The sequence below is a fragment of the Bos taurus genome, chromosome 12 (assembly GCF_002263795.3).
Source record: "Bos taurus isolate L1 Dominette 01449 registration number 42190680 breed Hereford chromosome 12, ARS-UCD2.0, whole genome shotgun sequence".
In the NCBI taxonomy this organism is placed as follows: domain Eukaryota; kingdom Metazoa; phylum Chordata; class Mammalia; order Artiodactyla; family Bovidae; genus Bos; species Bos taurus.
Window position 1 is genome coordinate 26,111,507 of NC_037339.1, and position 26,693 is coordinate 26,138,199.

Consider the following 26,693-nt stretch of genomic DNA (forward strand, 5'->3'; position numbering starts at 1 on the left):
GACAGCTAATGATGGAACTACCTCTACCTCTGGAGCTGGCTCCACTTACATAGCTGGTTCTAAAGAGAGAACACAAAATGAAAGGATCTCTATTTCTATTTTTTCCCATCCATAGGAAGGGAAACTATTTTATATTCTCTGAACCCAAGCCAAAAAAAAAAAAAAAATTATGGGTTTAGTCTATCTTGCTCTTCTGCCACCTCTAACTGTCCTGGTCATCCTTTCTCAGACATGCTGCTGCTGCTGCTAAGTCACTTCAGTCGTGTCCGACTCTGTGCGACCCCATAGATGGCAGGCCACCAGGCTCCCCTGTCCCTGGGATTCTCCAGGCAAGAACACAGGAGTGGGTTGCCATTTTCTTCTCCAATGCATGGAAGTGAAAAGTGAAAGTGAAGTCGCTCAGTCATGTCTGACTCTTCGCGACGCCATGGACTGCAGCCCACCAGGCTCCTCTGTCTATGGGATTTTCCAGGCAAGAGTACTGGAGTGAGGTGCCATTGCATATCAAACACTTATGTGACATAGGATTTTAAGATGACAAAAGCTAAAATGCCAATTTTCTAACACACAGTTTAAAACTTGATAACGTAATAGTACTTTCCATATGTCTCTGCAACTTCATTTTTGTATGTTTATATGCATATTATATGATTAGATTTTAGATATTGAATCATTGCAGGAAGAAGCACATTTTATTCATCTGTGGTAACCACAGAAACAGAAGAAATAGAAGATGCAAACTTCACAATGACTATATACAGCATTAAGGCAACAAGAGTTCAATTCTGAAGTTTAGTTATGTTAGATGGGAAACAGAGAAAAAAGATCTTACATATGAAATTTATATTATGTTTAAAACATTATAAATATACATTTCCCAGTATCTTTTTTCTAGTTCTAGTAGTTATTTGCTTGCCAAACATGAATATTATATTTTCTACCACAGAAGCCGACTGGTTACACTTTAAGGTTATATAGCTTGGGGTACAAGAGTAGTTTTCCAGGCCTGATCTTTAGTAAGGACCAAAGCAGAATTCACCTAGTGTGAAGATTTTCAAAATTTCACATCAACTACAATAATCAATTTGGACAATTTTAATTTATTAAGTCAATTTCTTTTAACTACATTAATTAATATTTATAAGGCTAAAAAAATGTTACCAGTTGTCTTTCCTTAAGAAAGTGAGTTTAATTTTTTTTATTTTTCAAATTGCAATATGAGATCAAAGTCCCAGACAGAAGACATACTAAGTCCAGGTCATACATATTCATTTATCTGATTTCTGAGAGGAAAAAACAAAGCCATATAATTTAAAATTGTAAGTAATATAAGAAAATATAGTAAATATGAATTTTAAAACATAAGAGCATAGAATGCTCCTGTTACGGTGGATGGCATGGGTTACAGCTTGTATCACCCCTTTATCCACTGCACCCCAGGGTGCTACTTCAATAGAAGGCTTAGAGAAGTAACAAGCCGTAAAAGTAACAATAAAACTAGATATTTTAAACATAAGTTTTTAAGAGTTTAAAATCATTGTTTTCTGGAATCTTGCATGAGACATTTATTTTAATCTCTATTGTTACGGTGAATTTTAAATATACCTCATAAGGGAATGTGGATATTTCTTTACTTTAAAAAACGGTAAATGAGAGAGAAAAAGGAAAAACAAAATATTTCACACAAAATAAAGTATATTCTCTCAGAAAATGTCAAGATCGAATATGGTTTGTTTGTTTGTTTTTAAATTTATTTGGCTGTACTGGATCTTAGCTGCGGCACGGAGGATCTTCGATCTTCGTTGCAGCATACAGGTCTTTAGTTGCTGCATGTGAGATATTTAGTTCCAGCATGTGGGATCTAGTTCCCTGACCAGAGATCAAACCCAGGCCCCCTGCATGGGGAGCGTGGAGTCTTAGCCACTGGACCACCAGGGAAGTCCCTTGAATGCAGGTTTTAAGCTTGTTTAATGATTTCTGAAACGACAGTTGTGCTAGTAGTGAAGTGAAGTTGCTTAGTCGTGTCTGATTCTTTGCAAGCCCATGAACTGTACAGTCCATGGAATTCTCCAGGCCAGAATACTGGAGTGGGTAGCCTTTCCCTTCTTCAGAGGATGATCTTCCTGACCCAGCTGAGCCACAACAAATAATCAATTTTGAGGGCATCTTTAGTTGAAAACTCTAAACTCCTTGAATTGTCAGCAAAATATGGTATATAGTATTTGGTGGTAAACAAGAATGCGTAAGTGGAAAGAAAAAAAATGAAATGTGAAGTAAAAAGTAACCCATAGGAAGTGTAACAAATAGCATATTCTCCTATTCTGTAAATGAATCTTTAGATTTTACTCCTATGAAAAAGGGCAATACTATAACAATAATTTATGTTGGCAAAGCAAATATCAAAGTGTGTAAAGAAATAATTTTAAAACTTTGGAAATGAGAAATGGATCAAGCCTACATCATTATTTTCTCACCACTTAATATTACTTTTATTACTCATGGAACATTCGCTCTGAAATATAATTATCTATAATTTGTAGTGGTATCTCACACATATGTGTCCCCTCTAGATTATAAACTCATTTATAAAAAGAAAGATCTTATTTTATCCAACTATGTATATGTAATAAGTAGCAAGTGACTGGCATACTATACATACTCAATGTATTTCTGTTGTTGAATTTATTTCTCTAAAATCTATAGTATCACAAATCCATGAGTTCTGACTGAACTAACAAAAAATCAACAGGACTGTTGCTAAAAAGCACCAGTCATATCAGAATAGCCTCTGAAGATATGCCCAGGCATCAGTGTTATTATATTTTAAAGCTTCCCAAGTGATTGTGACGTGACTTTAGTGCTGAGAACTACTGACTAAAGTCATTCTTCCCTCTCAACAAGACTGCACACACACAAACCTCAAAGTTCCTAACTCACCAGCATGGAGTGATTTAGATATTATAAAGTGATGTGTATATTTCCTTTCAAATTGTTCAATTATTTAAATTCCTTCTACTTATTTGTAAAGTAGTATATTATTGTATCATAACTACATCATAATTATTGTAGTGTCCACATCCCTTATTACTATGGCCCTTTTTAGCTCTCAGACAGTATTTCATTCCCATAATATGGTATTTGTGTAAGACTGAAAGTGTTACCTTATAATGAGCATGTAAAAAAATGAGTAATGAATGAGGTTATGCAGTGATTCTATTCCTTTACACTGATACACATTTGTTTCTGCATTTCAAAATGTATTTCTTAAATGCATGTTGCTGTGTAACTGATTTTAGAAGTTTCAAAAGAATTATTAGGGAGGACCTCCCTGGCGGTCCCATGCTTTCAATACAGGGTAAGGGGCTTTGATCCCTGGTCAGGGAACAAAGATCCCATATGCCACCTTGCACAGCCAAAATTAAAAAATAAAAATTAAGTAAAATACTGAAAGGGGAGATATTAAAAGCTTTGTGACAAGAAAAGTACACAACATATAAAGTACACTGAGAGTTAAGAAATAGGAGGTAGCTGGGCAAGGAAAGGACACTTTAATCACTGTCCCAAAACAAAGTAAATGAATACATGAAAATGTATACAAAAGGATAATAATAATAATTCATTGTCATCTCAACAAAGTCAATTTCTTGGCAATGACAGGAAAAAAGTATACTCAAAAATCTTAGCTACAAAATCATTCCAAAGTTTTCTGCCATTTGAGAAAACATACACTCACTCACTTGCTCCACTACTGAAGAAAATGAGCAGCCATAAGAAAAGGTGTAAATTAAACGTAGGCATCAAATTTTTATCCTCGTGGGGAAACATACTAAACTGGGTTTGAACGCGTGTTGAGAGCTGTCAAGTATAGACAGGTTTGTCACAATTTTTTAACTCTTCTACATGGATGCATAACATTTCCTCAAGATGAAGGACTTTTTCAGAGATTTGGATATCAAGTTAAGGATCCTTTGAAACTAAACACTTTGAAGACAAATAGGTTCCAGAAGGATGACAATGAAATCCCCATGTTCTCTTCACAATCACTTTATGGCAGTTAGATAACACAGTAGAAATACTGGACCCTGCACATAATTTTTCCCCCACCAGTGTTTTCTCCTCTGTATCAATTCAGTGCACAGTTTCCATTGCCTTCTGTTTTGTATATAATTAAATTAACCAAGTTAATGTCCTTAGAGACTTAATTCATTTCAAATTTCTTGAAAATAAGGGAAATATTTCAAGGTAAAAATGGGAGGTTAAACTGAGATCTTGTCTTTTGGAACTCCAGAATCAGTTTTTACTTCCTATATCTTTAATGCCTACTTATCATTAGTTGCCAATAAAAGAAATAGGTATGTTCCTCAAAACAACTTTATAACAAATGTTCATTATAACTGGCATGCTTATAATTCTGTTCAATAAGAAAAATTGTTAAGTACAAGGACTGAAGTAAAAAAAAAATACTATGCAGAGAGAAAAACAGAGATGAGTAATGTTTTCAATGAATGCAAAATAATGGAAAAATAAGCAAGTACTCAAAGTATAGACTTTTAAAAAAATTTTCATTGCTTATTTTTATGAATAGTTTACAGAAAGCATTGTAGGAAAACCTGAAAGTAAGAAATGAATAATCAATGACTAGTACAAAGAGATTATTTATATGGAGGTCAATAATAGAAAAATCATTAGGCAACATGGAAATATATCTGGTTGATCACTAAAAGAAGAGTTGGTGTACTGTACAAAGATAATGAGGTTACGTAGGATCTCAGTAGATTGCTGAATTGTGTAGTAAAATTACTACAATTTTTAATAATAAATAATCTTATGAATATATACATATACATACTTATGTTTGTATTCATAATGAAAAATAATCTAGTTTGGTTTACAATATATATTTTTAAACAGCATTTTCTATATCTATGAACATATACAACATATAAGCAAATTTATATTCAGCTGAACTTGAGAGGATACTCCTTCTTTACTGCCTGCTACCAGAAATGATCAGAAGAAATAAAGGAAATGCCAACTTTATTAAATAAGAGAATGTTTCATATTTTAAGATTTACATAGGTAGGAAAAGAGTAAAAGCTAGAATAGGGTTTTAGAATGTAGTTTTGAGAAAAAAGAACTTTTAAAACTTAAAACCAATAAAACAAAATCCTACTGGTCTATAGTCAATGAAATAACAAGGAATGTCTTTCTCTAATATCAATGATTAATGGTAAAAAAATGTTACATTTAACAGAACATGTAAGAGCGAAGTCTTGACTGATATACTATTTTATCTTAAGTTATATAATACTGTTCATACCACTCGATGATAATCTTTCAATGTTATGTTTTTCTAGAGCTAAGAATAGGTGTATCAGCACAGTGATGCTGAAAACTTGTTAACTTGAGATACTTGGCCAGAAAAAATAAGATAAAATATGAATATAAGAGAAATTATATCTTTAGAATTAAGAGCTCTAGACTGTATGGGACTATCATAAAAGTGCTGGGTATTATTATATTAAACTATGATGCAAGTTTAGTTTGTCAAATATGTTCACAGATAAACCAAAGATAAAATAGACATTTAATGTTTCTCAAGATGTATTTTCTGAGACCTTTTATATACTAATACTTTGTGGCTAACTTCTGTACTTATATAGAAGCAAGAAACCATTGAGAAAATTTCCTTATTTTCAACAATAAATAGGGAAGCAACCATTCAGGATTGAGCTGTTGATGCTTCATTGTCTGCTTGGCTTATTCACTCTCATATAGCAAACATGTAGTGCACACTATCTCAATTGACATCTTGGCAAAATAATAAATTATCCCATTTATTTATATATATATAACTTTATTATATACAAATTATACCCCAAAATACCTCATAGCCATTATCTATGCTACCATTTAAAAATAGAAGGAAGTTCTAGTATTAAACCTGGAATGTTAAAACCCTGTTTGTGCTTTATTACCATGAAGCAGAGTTATGTACATTACAGTAGAATATTTTATATTTATTCATGAATAACAATGCAATTATAGTTGGATAAGCCATTAGAATTTTAGTGTTGCACAGAAACTGATGTATTGTCTGTCCTTTTTACCCAGGGCAAGAATCTTTGACACAATTAGCTGATCTTTGCTTGAAGACCTACAATATTCTGGACTTCTGGAATACCTAGTTCTATTTTTAGACTACATTAACATTTAAAAAAACACAGATGTTCATATATGAAGAAAGAGCTGTACTGACCAATACAGAATCTACATCACATGCAGCTATTGTAAGCACCTCAAATGTGGTTAGTGTGACCTGATAAACGTTCTAAGTATTAAACATATGCCTGATTTGAAAGGCTAAGGAAAAAAGAAATGTAAAATACCTCATTTTAAATACTTTTATATTGATTACATGTATGCTGAAATTATATTCAGGTTACATGAAATATACTACTAAAATTAATCTCACCTACTCTTTTTTCACTTTTTAAAATATAGTTTTAAAAAATTTAAAGTCATATGTAGCTCACATCATATTTTGATTGGACAGCACTACTCTAGATTATCAACTGGGAAAAGTAATTTGTAAGCTATTGCTGTTACAACAGCAATTTTTGCTTATACTATTAACAATTTTGCATTTATGTGTAGAAATATAATTTGAAAGGATATATATTAAATGATAATTTTTTACTACTCCTGGGTAGTGAAAATATGAGGTAATAGGAAATTTTATTCAAACCTCTAATACTTATTTTTAAATTGTGCTTAATTTTCAGGGACTACTTTTGCATTAAAAATCATCATGGGCATCTATGCTCAACTGATTTTCAACAAGAGTACCAAGATCTGTTGATGGGGAAAGGATAGTCTCTTTAGCAAATGGTGCTAAGAAAAATGGATAATCATTTGCAAAAGGATAAATTTGGATCCCTATACATACTGGATATAAAAAATAACTCAAAATGAATCAAAGATCTAAATTGAGGTCCTAAAGTAACAAAACTATTAGCAGAGAATAAAGGGGGAAATCTCCATGAGCTTGAACTTGGCCATAGGTTCAAAAACATGATATCAAAAGCATAGGTAACAATAACAAAAGTTGATAAACTGGACATCATTAAATTAGAAACTTTTGTGCATCAAAGGACACTATCAAGAGAATGAAAATAAATAACCTACAGAATCAGAGAACATTTTTGCAAGTCATATACTTGATAAGGATTTAATGTCCAGAATAACACTTTCAACTCAACGACAAAAAACTCAATTAAAAATGAGAAAAGATTTTAATAGGCATATGAAAAGATGTCAACATTACTACTTATCAAGAAAACATAAATAAAAATCACAATGAGATACTACTTCATACTTATCAGGAAGGGCTATAATTTAAAAAACAACAAATAAACAAACCAAAGATAAAGAGGGAGAGAGACAGAAAATAATAAGTGTTGGAGAAGACATGGAGAAAATTGGAACCCTGGTTTATTCCTCATAGAAATATAAAATGATACAGACTTTGTGGAAAACTTGCAATTCCTCAAAAAATTAAACCCAGAATTACCAAATGACTCAACAATTCTACTCAATTATACACCTGATATCTAAAGGTATAAGCTTAAAAGAAGTGACAACAGAGACTCAGATAACTTGTAGGTCAATGTTAATAGCAGCATTATTCACAATATTCAAAGAATTAACTCTGTAAGTAATTAATAAATATCTATACTAGGTGCTATACTATACTATACTATCTATAGTATAGATAATAAATATCTATACTATACTGCAAGGTGTGGATGGCGTGGTAAGGAGCAAAACAAAAAACATCACTGGCAACATAAAAATAAAATGATTTTTTTATGGTGTAAATGTATAGCATAATTAAAATTAATAACATTCATAATGCAACCTTGAAAGACTCTAAGGCTTTGTCATCCTTAAGTTTAGTCTTTCTTTTTGCATAGTTTAAAAAAATTCTACAATTCAGAGATCTCAATGTGAAATAAATATACTGATGAAACTATACAAAACTTATTTTCTCCATTGGCTGAATGAAATGCTTCCAGTAATGAGGAATGGTTGGCATGATGCTTACTCCAAAGGAAACTCCAATGTAATAGATAAAGAATATCATGCCTTTATCACCTATAAGAACATCTAATTAAAACATGTAAACAGGGACTTATATTTCCTGTCTAGATATATGTATTTCAAATGTAAAAGGGAAGGATGGATTGATTAAAATCATATAACAATAAACCTGAAAAGTTTCATGAAAGAAAAGAATTTGAAATAACTGGGAAGATATGAAGTAATAGTAATAATTCTGAATTTTATATTTTGATAGTGGTAGTGGTTACATCAATATAAGGAATAAAATAGCACTGATAGGAATGAAATAGCATACACACAAATGAATGCATGGAAAGGATAGTGAAAGCTGAAAAATGTCTGTAATCTAGTTAAAAGTATTATACCAATATTGATTTCCTTCTATTGACACTGTATTACATTTATATAAGATGGTGCTATTGGAGAAGGCTGGGGAAAGGGTACACTGGATTCTGTGTACTATTTTTGCAACTTCCTATGAGTCTACAATTATTTAAACAACAACAACAAAACCACAGAAAAAAATGATCACGAAGAAATGTGCAAGCAAAGAAAAAGAGGACAAATAAAATTACCTACTATAAAATATTTTATATAACTTATTATAAAATAAAGTATGTTTAAGTACAGAGGATTAAATGGAAAAAATCCACCAAAGAGCAAGAGAATATACAAAATGGAAGGATAATGAAATATATACCGCTGTTTTCACTATTTTTCAAATTGTTGTAATGCTCCTGAAGAATTTATATAATGTAAATACACAAAAATAAAAATTAGAAGAAAACAAACAAACCCAAACAGGGAAGACAGGAAAGGGGTGGACATTGTATCCAAGTGTGGAAAGGAGTTTTAGTTCAGGGAAGTGGTCTATCAGTATCCAGGGAAATCTGTGTACCTCAGAATATACTATATTCCTTCTCCTGTGTCACAGACACTGTAGCACTCTTAAAGACTATCCTGCAGGAGGCCAAGGCTTACCAATTTCTTTTTGTCCCAATTTTGGCAAAAATTGATGAGAATTCATACATAAGAAAATAACTGTTGTTTCTCTTATATTAGTACCATTTTCACACAAATGAGCCCAGCACTGAAGTTTAGCTGTCATTTTCCTTCTGTATTTATAATTCTGGTTGGATATGAACTAATCATTATCAAGGATTGAAGTGCTGCATCATGTACAAGTATCATACACATTAAGGTAGCTTAAAAATATTTTATAATAGAAAAGTGATCAACTCAAACTATACCTGCCAATTTTTCCAGAGTTGAAATAAAAGAAATCAACAATAAAAGACCCCATGCTACTGCTGTTGCGGTTCAGTCCCTAAATCCTGCTTGACTCTTTGTGACCCCGAGGACTGCAGCACACCAGGCTTCCCTGTCCTTAACTATCTCCTGGAGTTTGCTCAAAATCATGTCCATTAAGACCTCATGGAAGTGATCAAAAGTAATTGAATTCCATGCTCTTTAAATCTTTGATTAAATTTTCATAGAAGATGGTGTAAATAATTGGGTAGACAATTATTGCTGTGATTGCTCGGTAGCATTCTCCCCAAGACACATTAAATAAACATTTTCTGATTACAAATACTTAGTAATACTTTGGAGAAGGCAATGGCACCCCACTCCAGTACTCTTGCCTGGAAAATCCCATGGATGGAGGAGCCTGGAAGGCTGCAGTCCACGGGGTCCCTAAGAGTTGGACACGACTGAGCGACTTCACTTTCACTTTTCACTTTCATGCATTGGAAAAGGAAATGGCAACCCATTCCAGTGTTCTTGCCTGGAGAATCCCAGAGACGGGGGAGCCTGGTGGGCTGCTGTCTATGGGGTCGCAGAGTCGGACATGACTGAAGCGACTTAGCAGCAGCAGCAGCAGTAATACTTTAGTAGTAATACTTACTAAAAGCTTTTTTCTTTAGAATGTATACATTTCATTGTATAATTTTCTCCCTATTTTCTAATAATTGAAAGTGATTATTATGACCCATATTGAGAATGGTCTATATACGTTACAACATTTTCAATTTCCTACTTAACTTTTATTTATATTTAGGATATATTAAAAGTTTCTGGCAATAAAGATGATACAACCATATTAATTCCAAAAATCTTTAAATGCCTGATTTGCTCTTTTAACTTTGAGATGACATTATACCACAGATAAAAGCTGGGGTTAGGTTAGGCATGGTCCAGAGATAAAGGTAGGGATTTCTTAGATATTCAGGAATAAAATCGTGGCTTTATTCCTTTAAAAAACACAGGCAGAAATGGTAACAGGAAACAACACGGACTATTAAAAGTATTTACAAGTGAGATGTTTCTATCAATCTCAACTCTAGGCTATTAAGATACTATAATCTTTTATATGAGGAACCACTCTTTTGAGATGTACTGCATGGAAATGGGTCTACCTGTATTACAAATAATCCCAAATAATCACATGTCTCCTACTTAATTTCTGATACACTCCAAAATGAGCTGGTCACTGGTCTGAGCACATACAGGTTCATTTCATTTCTCTCCAGACCTTTGTTTAGACTGAATCTCCTTGCCTGCTTAGGCTGTGTAGAAAGTCTATTAACTTCAAGAGGTACGTCTTTAGTCCATCTTATTAAAGCCTTTCATGAAAATCTTATTTTTATAGTTCACAGTATCAATTTTCTATACCACATATAGTTATCACTTGATGATACTCAATTTAAAATATCAAGCCATTACTTTTTATTCTTCCTTCATTTTAAATTCAGCTAGACTAACAGGCAAGTTTCATGAAGAACACTAGATTTTAAGAAATAGAAAAATATATCAACAGATCTTTAATAGAGATTACAAAGCTAAAATAGAAAAAGTTGTAACTAAATAATTCAATGTGACATAATTTCACCATGATAATTAGTAAGATTTCATATTTTCAAAGATGCTTGAAAAAATGTAGTTCATGTATATTTTTCTTAAATTTATCACTTTATTTTAAACACCAAAAACTCTTTAAATATTGAGTACTCATGAAGAAATATTCTTTTGCAGGCCTCTATATTCATCTTATCTATGTCTTTGCACCTCAGTCTTAGGTTTATTATACTTAGAAGAAGAAAAGTATGTCTTTTCCTCTGTACCATCTGATTAAACTGTATCAAATTGGAGAAAAAATTTAAAAAAATTAAAAGTTCAAAGGCTAAATCATTTAAAAACAGGAAGATAGTTCTTTAGTTGTGGTTCCTTTTGTAAGTGCTGTGTTTAGAAGTCCTGGGTTATGGCCTTGATCACATCAGGGAAGTCACTAGAATTCTTTAAGTATATGATGTATTTAAAAAAGAATAAAGGCAAACAAGACCACAAAATATTTCATGTTAGTAACTTCATACACAGATCTTAAAGAGACTTGCAAGGCTGACTTCTACTTTATGTTACTTATATATTTTGGGGTTTCTAATGAGAATAAAAATGATTTATTAAGCATACATTTGCTTAATCAGTGTTTCAAGTCAGAAAGTACTTAAATACTGAGACATATTTTTTTTTACATAAAAGTCTCTCAATTTATAAAACATTTTTTATTGACATATAAGGCACAGAAAAATGCAAGTGACATCTGCTAAGCTTTACTTATGAAAACTTAAAGAAATCCTATGGGATAACATCACTCAATTTTTCCTGGAGTACCTCTGATGGAGACTTCCTAAAAAAAATCTGGAAATAATTAGAAACTATTATAGTACCTTAAAAAGTTTACTTGAAAACTAAATCTGCTCTTCATCAAAGAATACATTCAGAATAATGTAATGGAAAAATAAGGTACATATACAGAATAATGAAAAGCATCTCAACCACATCTGATTGTGAAACTTAAAGAAGTCGACAGAGGACAATAGTAGACCTGTGAGATACTGAAGAACTCTGGAGGAAACACTATATTCACTGATTAAGCACTGACTTTTCAAGACACTTTATATTATTTTACTCCAGTTCATTTTACTCTTAATTTTTAAAAAAGATACTACTAAGTACATTTTAAAAACAAATTGAAAGAAAAGAAGAATAGGTAAATCTTGAAATTTACTTTTATGTCATGAGATTTATAGGAAGAAGAAAACTCCATATCCAGTAAAAAAATGTTTTTGAATATCTGTGGAACAGTTAATGCAATATAATGATAATGCTAATAGCACCTTAGAACTTAAAATATGTTTTTCAAGAGACCTAAAATTCCACTGGCATGTATGTGCCTTAGAGTTTAAAAGACTGTCCATATGAACTGAATTATCCTTGACAAGTACCTTCAGACACTTGTAATATGATCGCATGTAAATGTAGACCATATTTTGCACACAAACCACTGGCAATAGTAAGTTTATTCAAGAGCTCAAGATAAAAAGGAAAGAAAAGCTGATAGACTTAATAATATGTGGTAGTTAACATGAAATTTCCGAAATCAAAAGCATCAAAATAAAGGCATCTAATGAAAGAAAAACAAATGCTGTGAGAAATGCTGCTTTTTCCTTTCCTTTTTCTGTTCTTCACTACCTGTTTTCTCCAAACAAAATGTTATCTTTCCATGTTTTATCCAAATTTAGAGAAAAAAAAAACAAATTCTAAACAAATAAATAAACCAGAAAATTCCATTTGCATTGAAAACTTATTTTAACCAATAATTAAACCACAGTGTGGATAACATCTTTGTTGTGTGTTCCCACTGTGGGAAAAACTTACTCATGCAGTCCATCAAGATAGTTATTCATTCAGATTTCCAGCTATTTTATTAGTACTAATAACTGCTGATCATAATAACATGGAGTTATATCAACATTTGCAAAGGGCTAACTGTAAAACAGAAGAAAAACAACTCAAAACTCTGCTGTTTTAAGAATTCCTCAGGATTGCCTCTGCCTTGGCACCAAAAAAAAAAAGCCTACAGAACCATGCTAATTCTATAGGGATCAGCTCCATTGTCAAAGAAATGCATTAAGGTCTGAAGGAGAGAACTCAGCCATTGGACAGAGCTGCTTGCTAAGCAATCTCCACAGCACCCGCACCTATATTTATCTCTCTTTATCAGAAGTCTGCTACTGCTATGTTGTCTGGCTAATGGATGAAAACAGGATATAAATCATCATGAATTTGAGTCGTGGAGAAAATGGCAGATTATTTTAAGAAATTCTGAAGACATGTCCATTTTTTGTGTCCTCAAAGCCAAGGTTTTATATATCTGTCCAACAATGAATGATCTGCAAAAGATGTTTTTATAAGCTAATTTTAAAGTAGAACAGTGAATTATTCCCATCTGAATTGCATCAAAGGAAGATTACTGATTTATCAGTTATTTCTTTAAAAATATTTTGTGGAAAGTACAGTTTTTCAGCTTAACAGAAAATGAAACAACTGCAGCTTGTTTTTTTTTTTTTTTAATAAAGATTTTTAAACCATTTAAACAAGGTATTTTAAATCAATAAACCACTTAAATATTTAAAATGCACTGAATTATTTTAGACATTCAACCTAAAGATCAAGTTGAGAGACATGTTTATAATACAGCTTTGCTGAAACACTGAAAGAAAGTGCACTGCATAGAGAGCTTAAATTTCTCACTCTTCCTTTCAATCAATAACTGAGGCAAAGTTTCATCTCTAGGGCCCTTAATGGCAGGAATTCCTGGAGCCAGCAAATGAGTAATGTTAAACCTATGATTAGATGATGAGGCCATCAAAGACACTAGACCCTAATGCTACATTCTTCTTTATTTTTCTGAACTGCAGTGAAACCAGGAGCTAAGGAAGAAGGAATTTTACATTATTTTCCCCCATGAAACCATTTCTTTCAACCTGGCATCATCAAGAACCTATGAGGTCCAGACAGATTTCACAGTATCTCTCGAACTCAGGACTCTGGCTTTGGGTAACAATTCTCAAATGTCCTGCAGATGAACTCCTGCCAGGGATGCTGTTTCCTTTAACATCTTCCTTATTTATGTATCTGGATGAAAAGTGGAAAATGGATCTAATGATATCCCTATGAATATATTCTTGAAGAAAGTAAACCTGAAGACTGAAAAATAGGTAAGTTTTGGTTGTTTTACTTTTGTTGATGCTTTAAAGGATTGGTTGAAGCCCTATTGCTATTTATTTGGAAGTTAGTTGTCATTTTAGTCAGACCTCAGGTCAGTAAATAGAAACAGTATATATAAATTTTCCTTTCTACTGAGGAAATTAGGATGTAGAAACTACTTATTACAAACATACATAAGTTCTTTTTTCATTCTCATATTACAAAATATTTAATACTTATGTGAAAATCAGGACCACCAGGAGACTTGGCAGAGCTGGCGAGAAGAAAGACCATTAGGTCCCTATTTTGGTTATCAGAAAAATGTTACATACTATTTTCTTCTAATTGCTTAAAAAAACAATAGCCAGAAATTATAATTCTATTTTTAATTCTGATTATTAAAGATAAATAGTATAAGTAGATTTTTAGATTTTATACTGAAACATATAAATTACATGAAAAAAGGGAAAGCAGCAATGTATCATATCAAAAATCCCTCACTGATCAGCTGTGTTTTATACTCTGGCTATTGCATTAGAAAAACAACCTCCAGTTTGCGTTATCTCTAATAGTGAAAAAGAAACCATATTAATTAACAATGAACATCAAAATTATAAATACTACTCTATCATTTAAAAAAGATGGATGTAAAGAAGGGTATCAAAATAGCTATAACAAATTATATATATATATATATTTGCAGAAATTAAAAAATAAGGAATAGAAGGCTAGGTAAGATGGAAAATAAGACAGCTAACAGGAGGGGAGAAGGAGGGAGATTAAATCAATATTTGCATGGTAAGATCATTTACATAAATACATATCTCTATTTTCTTCATCTATGAGATAATAGATATTTTAAAATACATAAACATATACATATTTATTTACATCCATTCTCCTGTTTAATGACATAAAGCAATCCTCATGTAGTTTAATGTAATCACATGATTAAGATTTCATACCTGAGAACAAAGCAGCATAACAAGCTCAACTACAGATGTGCTGGACTTCATACAAACGAGGCCTACAAAAAAGAAAGGTTAAAATAAAATGAAATAACAGTGGTAGAAATCATCATTCTAAGTTAATTCATTATATAGTTTTAACTTATAAAACATTATTAAAAAATAGAATTCCTAAAGTAAAATGAATTGAGATACTCAGTAACACATTCTTATAGCATTAATTTCAAAATATACAGATATTTCAAGAAGATATGAAAAATACATAAAAATTGACCTCAGACTTGGGTTATTTATTTGGTCAAGGCATTTCTTATATTTAAACAAGGCATGTGTAGCTTTCAAAACTGATAAGCCAGTTAGAGCTCCTTTTATTCCAATGACATTTACAATGTGATTGTCTCCAGAAATATAGAACAATAATCACTGAATATCTATCTAAATTTTCTTCCAAAAGACAAAATTAAAATAATTTTTACTTTATTATATCTACCCATAGGTTTTCAATGGTTAAATGAATTTTGAAATATTAAAAAAATGAATTTCTCATACAATAAGCATGTTATACAATACTTATAAAATAAAATATTCCATTGTTCTGCTTCCAAAGTCTCTGAATAGAAGTCAGAAGTAAAAAGAATTCAATGTTATAATGGCTACTACTCATTGATCACGTGCTATGTGCTGGGTACTGTGTTAAGTGCCTTATGTACAAACATCTCCTTTAGTTCTCATTATATTTTGTGACATACTATTATTATAACCATTCTACAGGTAAGAAAATACTCTTCTTAAAAACAGTCTAAATGTTGATTATATATATTATTCATTGACTTTTTTTCCATTCAAAGGATGACTGCTGTATAAGAAGAGAAGGCAGGTCATGATTGGGTAGTATTTTTAACATATAGAGAAAAATGTAACCAAGGATTAATAACAATCTCTGGAGGACAGTATGTTAATCATGATGTTTGCTAATTTAAAATATATTTTTAAAAGTTTTTAACTGTTTCTAAAATTAACTAAATTAATAGACTCATTTTTCTTTTTATATGAAGACAAATATAATCAGTAAAAGCACTGCATAATGAGAAATGCCATGCTACCAGGGAAGCCCGATCTTACATTAGCTGTTGCTAAATAGCTAGCTAAAGTGAACCAGTTATTTTTTCCTTCTTAAGGTGATTTCAGTAAAGAGTCTCAAATGTCTTCCAGACACTAGCACGTATATTTATTGTAGGGAGTGGATAAATACCCTTTTGTGCCCATTCTGCTAACAACTCTACCCTTAATGTGCAGACCTACAGAACAAGTTGTAAAAAGGCACCAGTATTCCATTTTATCAGATCTTTGGGCAGACAGCTAACTAATGAAATAAGAGGCAGATGTGAAAAGCTCATTTAAGAGACAATTGTTGTAATTGATCAGCGATTCTAATGCTCAGGAGCTAGAGTCAGAAAGATTAATGGGACGTTTATCACCTGTTGGCTACTCAACTATTTGAAATTCAGACAAAGAAAAACTAAGTAGAAGGCCAAAGAGCTATGCATAGTAGAAGAATTAAAAAATTAAAATTTGTACTGCATATCAATTTAGATTTTAGACTGTAAGGCTATATAATGAAGTATTAGGTTACAAGGCTATATAATGATTGATTATACAAAGAATTATTCATCATATATTCTGTGTACTAGAGTTTTGAAATACATACAGTTTTTACAAATCAGAAAAAAATATGCAGTTATATTCATTTCTCACAGACTAATTTTAAATGAACTTCTAAAGAACTGCATGTAACAAGAATATCCATATTTTTCCCCAAATATATACTATCATTCCATAATAAGAAAAATATAGACAAATGCTCCATCAATGCTTTTGTTCAAGGAAGTGATAACAAAATGACAGGATAGTGAAACTGCAATTTGATAAAAAGTATTCTGGGAACTTTGAAAATGGCCATTGTGATTTCAGGTCACTATATCTTTGCACCTTTACTAATGAGATGTAATTAGAACGAACAGAATGATAATGGACCCTCTTCAAATTGAAAAAAAAAAGAAACAAAAATGAAAACCTAATTTTGCCATGAGAACACAAGCAGAGACAATTTTGGAAGGGTCATCACCTTTCAAAAACTTTATAATCATTTTGGTTGGCGCTATTTCTAAGTGTCAACAAAAGTATTACTAAGACAAATGGATTTTTATTAGAGATATGCACTGAAGATATCTAGAGATATTGAGACATTTAATAGAGCTATTGAAAATACAAACACTGACGACAGTATCCTTGCACATTCTATAAATAATAAAAGCACTTATTTTTGAAATTTTAAGGTGAAAGCAATAAATGTGATTTTGTACAACTTTAGCCATAAGCTTAAGAAAGCCAAATTTATCTAGCAATGCTACAAATAACTCAGGCTATATATGCATAAAGCAAGTATTTTACAAGCATATGTCTCAAATGAGATGTGATTTTGTTTTCCTTTTTGTATCTGGCAAGAAATTTATCATCAAATCAACTCATTTGAAAACCCCTTGTATGAGTAAAGGACAGTGTTAGCACTCAGGAGTATAAATAATACGACAGTATCTACATCTTCCTAAGGGCTCCATCTTTCAATTCAAATCTAAGATTATCTAACACTTACAAAGAACTTGATCATTTACAGGTTGCATTTATACATGCTGTTTTATTTGATTCTCTTAACAACTATTTGAACTAGTTATTATTACCTCATGTGGTAGGTTAAAAAATGAAGGGATTCAGTGACTAGCCCAAGGTGTTTCATTCAGTCAGTGGTGGAACTGGAACCTGAATTCAAGTCATCTAACTCAAAAGCCCATTTCTCATCTGCTGCAGAGCTGTTTAAACAATTTGATACTAAAACAATTTGATACTAACAGGATAACAACATGTGACAGTGAGAAAGATCATAATGGTTAATTCCATCTTGGGTGATTTTGACAGTTTTCTAGGAGAAGATAACATATATGTTGGTCAGATGTGGGAACAAAAAGCTTAACAAAAAGTACAGAGGGAGCAGAGGACCAATAAATCCTGAGAAGACCTTTCTAGTAGCTGGGCTGATCAAAATATACGCAGTGTGAGAAAGTGGGACTGGAGGGTTAAGAGAAAATTCAAAGATTATATATCTCCAACTGAAAGAAATAAAATTACACGTTTTTGAAAGTTAAGAAGAAGAATATAGAGAAAGGGATACAATGGGAAATGATACTAAGGATTAGTTATTTCTATTCCATGATGACTTTTCTCACCTTGTCAATTAAGAAGTAGGCCCCAAGGGAATTAAACTTATGTGCTCCTCCAACAAATACAACAAAAAGCCACCTTTATCTGCAGATATATGCTAACCAGAATAAATATTCTGACTAGAAACAATGATGGAATACTGTATATGAACTATGGATAGAGGTTCATGACACTGTATAGGAAACAGGGATCAAGACCATTCCCATGGAAAAGAAATGCAAAAAAGCAAAATGGCTGTCTGGGGAGGCCTTACAAATAGCTGTGAAAAGAAGAGAAGCGAAAAGCAAAGGAGAAAAGGAAAGATCTAAGCATTTGAATGCAGAGTTCCAAAGAATAGCGAGGAGAGATAAAGCCTTCCTCAGTGATCAATGAAAGGAAATAGAGGAAAACAACAGAATGGGAAAGACTAGAGATCTCTTCAAGAAAATTAGAGATACCAAGGGAACATTTCATGCAAAGATGGGCTCGATAAAGGACAGAAATGGCATGGACCTAACAGAAGCAGAAGATATTAAGAAGAGGTGGTAAGAATACACAGAAGAATTGTACAAAAAAGATCTTCACGACCAAGATAATCATGATGGTGTAATCACTCACCTAGAGCCAGACATCCTGGAATGTGAAGTCAAGTGGGCCTTAGAAAGCATCACTACGAACAAAGCTAGTGGAGGTGATGGAATTCCAGCTGAGCTATTTCAAATCCTGAAAGATGATGCTGTGAAAGTGCTACACTCAATATGCCAGCAAATTTGGAAAACTCAGCAGTGGCCACAGGACTGGAAAAGGTCAGTTTTCATTCCAATCCAAAGAAAGGCAATGCCAAAGAATGCTCAAACTACCACACAATTGCACTCATCTCACATGCTAGTAAAGTAATGCTCAAAATTCTCCAAGACAGCCATCAGCAATACGTGAACTGTGAACTTCCAGATGTTCACGCTGGTTTTAGAAAAGGCAGAGGAACCAGAGATCAAACTGCCAACATCCGCTGGATCATGGAAAAAAGGAAGACAGTTCCATAAAAATATATATTTCTGTTTTATTGACCATGCCAAAGCCTTTGACTGTGGATCACAATAAACTGTGGAAAATTCTGAAAGAGATGGGAATCCCAGACCACCTGACCTGCCTCTTGAGAAACCTATATGCAGGTCAGGAAGCAACAGTTAGAACTGGACACGGAACAACAGACTGGTTCCAAATTGGAAAAGGAGTATGTTCAGGCTGTACATTGTCACCCTGCTTATTTAACTTCTATGCACAGTACATCATGGGAAATGCTGGGCTGGAAGAAGCACAAGCTGGAATCAAGATTGCTGGGAGAAATATCAATAACCTCAGATATGCAGATGACACCCTTATGGCAGAAAGTGAAGAGGAACTAAAAAGCCTCTTGATGAAAGTGAAAGAGGAGAGTGAAAAAGTTGGCTTAAAGCTCAATATTCCAAAAACTAAGATCATGGCATCTGGTCCCATCACTTCTTGGGAAATGGATGGGGAAACAGTGGAAACAGTGGCAGACTTTATTTTTCTGGGCTCCAAAATCACTGCAGATGGTGACTGCAGCCACAAAATTAAAAGACACTTACTCCTTGGAAGGAAAGTTATAACCAACCTAGATAGCATATTCAAAAGCAGAGACATTACTTTGCCAACAAAGGTCCGTCTAGTCAAGGCTATGGTTTTTTCAGTGGTCATGTATGGATGTAAGAGTTGGACTGTGAAGAAAGCTGAGCGCTGAAGAATTGATGTTTTGGAACTGTGGTGTTGGAGAAGACTCTTGAGAGTCCCTTGGACTGCAAGGAGATCCAACCAGTCCATTCTACAAGAGATCAGTCCTGGGTGTTCCTTGGAAGGACTGATGCTAAAGCTGAAAGTCCAATACTTTGGCCACCTCATGCGAAGAGTTGACTCATTGGAAAAGACTCTGGGAGGGATTGTGGTCAGGAGAAGAAGGGGATGACAGAGGATGAGATGGCTGGATGGCATCACCAACTCGAAGGACATGAGTTTGAGTGAACTCCAGGAGTTGGTGACGGACAGGGAGGCCTGGCGTGCTGCAATTCATGGGGTTGCAAAGGGTTGGACACGACTGAGCAACTGAATTGAACTGAACTATGGATCACAGTATCTTACCAGTGTAAAGTGAATTCAAAACGTGTTGAAAGATAAGGTTGGCTAGCTGACTGGCCAAGATACATGTATTTGATAAGATGAATTAGGTGGACAAATTTGAGATGGTCCAGACCCATGCAGCAAAAATTTGCTGGGTCCAGATGAGTAAAGGACCATTCATGTCACTGGCATTTTTTTGGGTTTCCATTTACTAGGGGTGAGAAATCAGCTTCAACTTTTAGAAACAGCAAGAACAAAACCCCCACCAAATCCCACTAAACTGTAAAATGAATGTTAAAAGTTTGCCCTTTGGGATACAACTGTCTTTCTTTAATACAAGAAATGCTGACACTTTTGTTCAATGTTTGAGTCTGACTTCATGTATACGCAGAATTACAAGATCAAGTTTACATGCTTTAAGACAGTGTGGAAAAATTCCATGTCTAACAGGATGCCCCCTTATGGCGGGAGGTGAAGAGTACGAGGTGTTATGGTGACAAACAAGGAGTCATACTTGGAGGTGGGACTCATCTTCTAAGGACCATTGTTTTCTTTCAGCAAGGGCCCTCTCCCAAGGGAGAAGAGCCTACACGTCTATGCCTGGGGCAGTGCTCTGAGTATATTCTCAGTAAACTTTAATTAAAAGAATAAATCTAAAAACCACCATTCACTGAGTAAATAAATAGTTGATGTATATTTATATAAATGTTGGAGAAAAAAGATTTTAAGGAAAAATAAGAGTATTCTTTTAAGAACAAGAGCCTAATGTATTAAAAAAGCATTTATTGAGCATTCTGTCTTATGTGCCAGATACCAGGCCACGTGCTAAGTTTAAAAATAAGTGACAAAAGCGGGACAGTTTATATAAACAAATAATCATGACATAGACTCTTAGGAGATACACAGAGACAACAGAGTGTTAGACACACAGAAAGGGTAGTGAGCAGCTCTGCCGAGGAGAATTCATAGGGACTGTGACTTCTGAGTTGCATGATGCTAATCGTATAAGCAAAAAAAGGGGGAAAGTCATCCAATTTAGTTTTTAAATAACTTTCTAATGATTTTAACTTTTAGAAGTGCCCAAATTGTGGCTTCCCAGGTCACTTGGCGGTAAAGAATTCACCTGCCAATGCAGAAGACATGGGTTCGATTCTTGAGTTGGGAAGATTCCCTGGAGAAGAAAATGGCAACCCATTCCAGTATTCTTGACTGAGAAATTGCATGAACAGAGGAGCCTGGTGGGTTACAGTCCATGGGGTCACAGAAACTTTGATATGATTTAGCCACTGAGCACCAGCACAAAACTTAATAAGGTCAAAAACTTATCAATTATCAAACTGAGAAATTAGTGTGGCTTTATAACTTAAAACTAAAAAATCAAAATTAAACAAAAAATTAATATTAAATTAATATTAAACATCCTTTGAAATACCAATAAGGGTCTGAATTTGTATTATTATTGCTATTAATATATGTCTATGTAGTATTACATACTATTTTAATTGGACACTTCAAGATTTGCCTATATGTTTCATGGAATTTAAAACTGTATAACTAGAAACAATGCATAATATTACCTTCAAGAAACAAAAATAAAATTAAGTTAATTTCCCTTTTTAAAATGTAATTAAACAATTACAGCTTATTTTTATATTTAGACTATAAATTTTAATTGAAAATTAAAAAAACTATTTTCAAAATACTACACAGACAATGAAAGTTCATTCATTCAGTGATTTACTTTAGTTTACATAAATATTAAGCTAAGACAAATTTATGGCAGTCTTACTCTCTTTAAAAGAGGAACATAACTGAAGTCTGGAGGTATTAGGGCTAGCACACATTTTCTGTAAAGGCTCAGATAAAATATATTAGGGTTAGGGTATGGCGTCAGGTGACAATAATAAATTTCTGCTTCAACTACTCAACTCTGCCACTGTATTGCAAAAGCAGCCACAGACAATACATAATCAAATGAGCTTGGCTGTCTTCCAATAAAACTATTTCCTCATTCCAAGGTTTGTTCATGTGAGAGAGAGAGACAGAGACAGAGAACACATACATATGCACACATACTTATATATATATCTTCAAATTTTTAAGCTATAGGGGAAAATATTTTAGATGTAGACATTTTATAATTTCAAAATCCAAAAAAGCTCTGGAAAAAATCTTTCTTGCACGATTGTCATAACCTTAATCATCAGCCATGGCACCCCACTCCAGTACTCTTGCCTGTAAAATCCCATGGACGGAGGAGCCTGGTAGGCTGTAGTTCATGGGGTCTTTAAGAGTTGGACATGACTAAGTGACTTCACTTTCACTTTTCACTTTCATGCATTGGAGAAGGCAATGGCAACCCACTCCAGTACTCTTGCCTGGAAAATCCCATGGATGGTGGAGCCTGGTAGGCTGCAGTCCATGGGGTATCAAAGAGTCAGACATGACCGAGCAACTTCACTTTCACTTTTCACTTTCATGCATTGGAGAAGGAAATGGCAACCCACTCCAGTGTTCTTGCTTGGAGAATCTCAGGGACGGGGGAGCCTGGTGGGCTGCCGTCTATGGGGTCACATAGAGTCAGACATGACTGAAGTGACTTAGCAGCAGTTACAAACTTTATTCTACTTAGTGTGATTAATAGTGTGACTATCCCTACATGTTGCTGTAGATATATTAATGTGCTTAAGTAACAAGTTAATCCAGGCTCCCCTAAAGATGCTATGAAATACATGTACAAGCACCTATTACTCTTCTTAAATTCTAAAATATCTGAATTACAGAATATATCAGGCTCTAAGCTATTAAAATATAAGAGATGTGAGTTTGTTTTTTAAGTCAGAAATCAGTGGTACTTTCACATGAAATATTTTCAATGATTCATAAAGAAATTAATATTAATTTTAATTGCCATCTCAAAGTAATTTGATATCGCATCTTTTCCCATGAAAATTCTGTATGTTCAGGACTAAAAATCTGTTTCCATATGAGAATAGTTGGCTAAGTGCTTTTAAATTATAAATTTAGAATGTTTAGATTGCTCAGAGACAAGACTAACTGTAATTGTAGCTACATAATCCCCTGTCATTTTGACTGACTTATTGAAATAAACTCTAAATTGTTTTTCATTTGTTTATTTTTGGTTTTGGTCATTGTATTTACACAGCCTAGGAATCTTATTGACTGTGAATATGTTTTCTTTAATATCGTTTTGCTCCTGCTAAGAATTTTTGCATAGTGATAAAGTTGAAGTTCCTAATATTCTTTCACAGATAACTCTTCCGTGGAATGATAGGTTACAATAAAAAAAAAAATGAACCTACATAGATATTTCCTCCTGCTTGCTGAAGAGAATATTCGTATGGTACTATTATTAACACCTATAAAATATGAAACACTGATGTAAATTTACTCTTTTTTACTTATGCTTTAGAAACCATGTTTGTGCTAGCCTATCAAAAGTGCTGCATCAAGGGAAATATCTTGGAAAATTCTTGGTATTCAGTGTCACTTTTTGTCTCCACCTGACTTTCACTTCTCTTTGTACATCCCACAGAAATACTATTTTACATTTACACATGCTAAACAATAGATTATAATTTCCAAATCACTTGGGATCAAGTTTTGAGTTGGCTGTCTCTTGAGATATTCTCATTTAAACTACTTATTTTAGGAACTATAAGTAAGCCACAGAGATGACGGTATCTTTGACCTCAAGGAATGAAATCCCAGTTACAAAAATAAGGCACATAAATATATGTATATATAGGTGTCCACAGAGAATATTATACAAAAAAAATAATACAGTACTATGCCTCCAAATAACTTAAAACAACTATTATTTTAAATAGAGGTCTTCATTAAATACTGTTACCTACAGTATTAGACTCAAGTTTTCACTACAGAAGTAATTGACCTGAGTGTCTTGCCCTTTTCTTTAACTTCCTGATTTAATCACAACAGCAATGAATAAGGGTGAAATAAGGGAAATAAGAGACATTTTCACTATCATAAATCATCTGGATCCTGCAATTCTCTTTGGGTTAAATTTAATTATAGAACCAATTGTTATTCCTGTATCACTCCTCTGCAACAACGTTCTTCTCTTCTCCCTGTGCTCCTTCAAATTCCAAAAGCCTCAATTAAATTTTAAAACTACTAAACTATGTCTGCTTCAAATTTTGACATTACCTTAGAGACTCAGATCCTGAATAATTATTAAGAATAATACATATATATTTAACCATGTAATTCATTTCAAGAAATATTAATAATCAAGAGAAAAAAGCAAGACATTTATACAATTAAATCACATGAATAGAGTTGAATAAAAATAGCTATACCAATAGCTAGTTATGAAAAATGAAACAATAATTTATATTCTATAAAATGTGGGCTCCTCCTTTTAAACACAGTATGTATAAGTGAATAATTTCTATATTGACAGTTCCAAACTATCCAAATTCTGACTTTCATTTATCTATATTCTTAAATAAATATATTTAATAATTTTAAGTTCTCAAGTTTAAATAAATTTAAGTTTAAAATTGCTTTTTAATAAAATACACCTTTAAGTTCTTTATTTTTGTATTCAGAAGAACACTGGCTCATTTTCTTTTAAATATTTATGTAATACACAATGGAAATACTATGAATTCCTTTTCTTAACAATGGATTCAAAAAGTCAAAGATAAAAACAAGAAACATAATTAGTAAAAGAAAATTATTTGATAAATATAATAGTTAAGGCATAAACAAGGAAAGAGAGGGTATAGTTTAAGGTAGGCTCAAGTAGAGGTCAGTCAGATGAACCTTACATATTTTCAAGAGTACATTAACTCTATCCAATTATAGGCTTAAACTGTCGAAGCGCTCTTGAGAAAACAAGCTAGAACTTCAGAAAACTCATTTGTGCTCAAAGCAATAAATTCTCAAATTTGACCCAAGCAGAATCTTCTTTACTAAATCCTCCATTTCAAACAAAATATCAAATAGAGATGAGTAATCAGTCCAATTTTATTCATTCTTAAGAATAAAATAAAGCTTTTGTAACATGGAAGAACTTGAAAATTCCTTCAATTTTAAAATTCAATGTTTTTTTTTTTAAGATACTGCCAAAAGTCACAGAAGTTATTCTAAGTATATATTCTGCCTAAGTAATAATTTAGAGAGATTATATGCCAAAAATTATATAATCAAAAAAGGATAGATCACTAAATTAACAAGATTATTTTACCCATACCAGAAAACTCTATATTCAACTCATGTGTGCATGCTAAGTCACTTCAGTCGTGTCCAACTCTTTGCGACCCTATGGAATGTAGCCCTCCAGGCTCCTCGGCCAGTGGAGACTCTCCAGGCAAGAATACCGGAGTGGGTTGTTCTGCCCTCCTCCAGGGGATCTTCCAGGTCCAGGGATTGAACCAGAGTCTCCTATGTCTCCTGCACTGGCAGGCAGTTCTTTACCACTAGTGCCACCTGGGAAGCCTATCCAATTCATACCTATCCGCAACTCAGAGTCAAATTATATACTTCTGTAAGTACCAGAATACAATCTGATAATAATAGAGAAGTCAGGGTGTGAAATGCTCTGTCATTAAAATAAATAACAATTCAACATAAAATATTATACCCATTTATTAAAGTAAATGGTGTTTTTATTTCTTCTAATTTTTGCCATAATAGAACTATTACAAATAACAGCTGCTTTTTGAAATTGTATGAATTGGGAAATCTATGAAGTGAGATATAATAAATGGTAATAAAAAATATCTGACAAAAAAGAGCTAGTCATTCCCAAGAATTAAAGACATTTCATGATTCAGTTGTAAAAATAACATTGTATACTTACTATATGCAGGGCACAGATATGAAACAGATACGTTCCATGTGCTAGAGAATCCTGCATTCTAATGGAGGACACAGCAGACAAACTCATCAGTTCAACATGAAGAGAACCGTTATCTCAGAACCATTATGGGATGTTGACTTGGTAAACAAGATAAATGATGTCATTAAAGTAATTCTTACTGTGATATAGGAAAAGGGTGAAATTGAATAAGGGGAAATATTTAACCTAAACCTGCTCCAGTATTCCTGCCCAGAGAATACCATGGACAGAGGACCCTGGCCCACTACAGTCCATGGTGTCACAAATGCTCA

At 33.0% G+C, this 26,693-nt stretch overlaps 1 protein-coding gene across 6 annotated transcripts in view; it reads right to left on the reverse strand.

The window, feature by feature from the left end:
• The window catches only part of NBEA (neurobeachin), a 673,061-nt gene that overhangs the window by 342,412 nt on the left and 303,956 nt on the right, over positions 1 to 26,693 (reverse strand). For all 6 annotated transcript variants that reach the window (XM_059892161.1, XM_059892163.1, XM_059892162.1 and 3 more), the window contains one exon: positions 15,138 to 15,199. In XM_059892161.1, the coding sequence (XP_059748144.1) occupies positions 15,138 to 15,199 (62 nt within the window). The remainder of the gene's footprint in view (positions 1 to 15,137; positions 15,200 to 26,693) is intronic.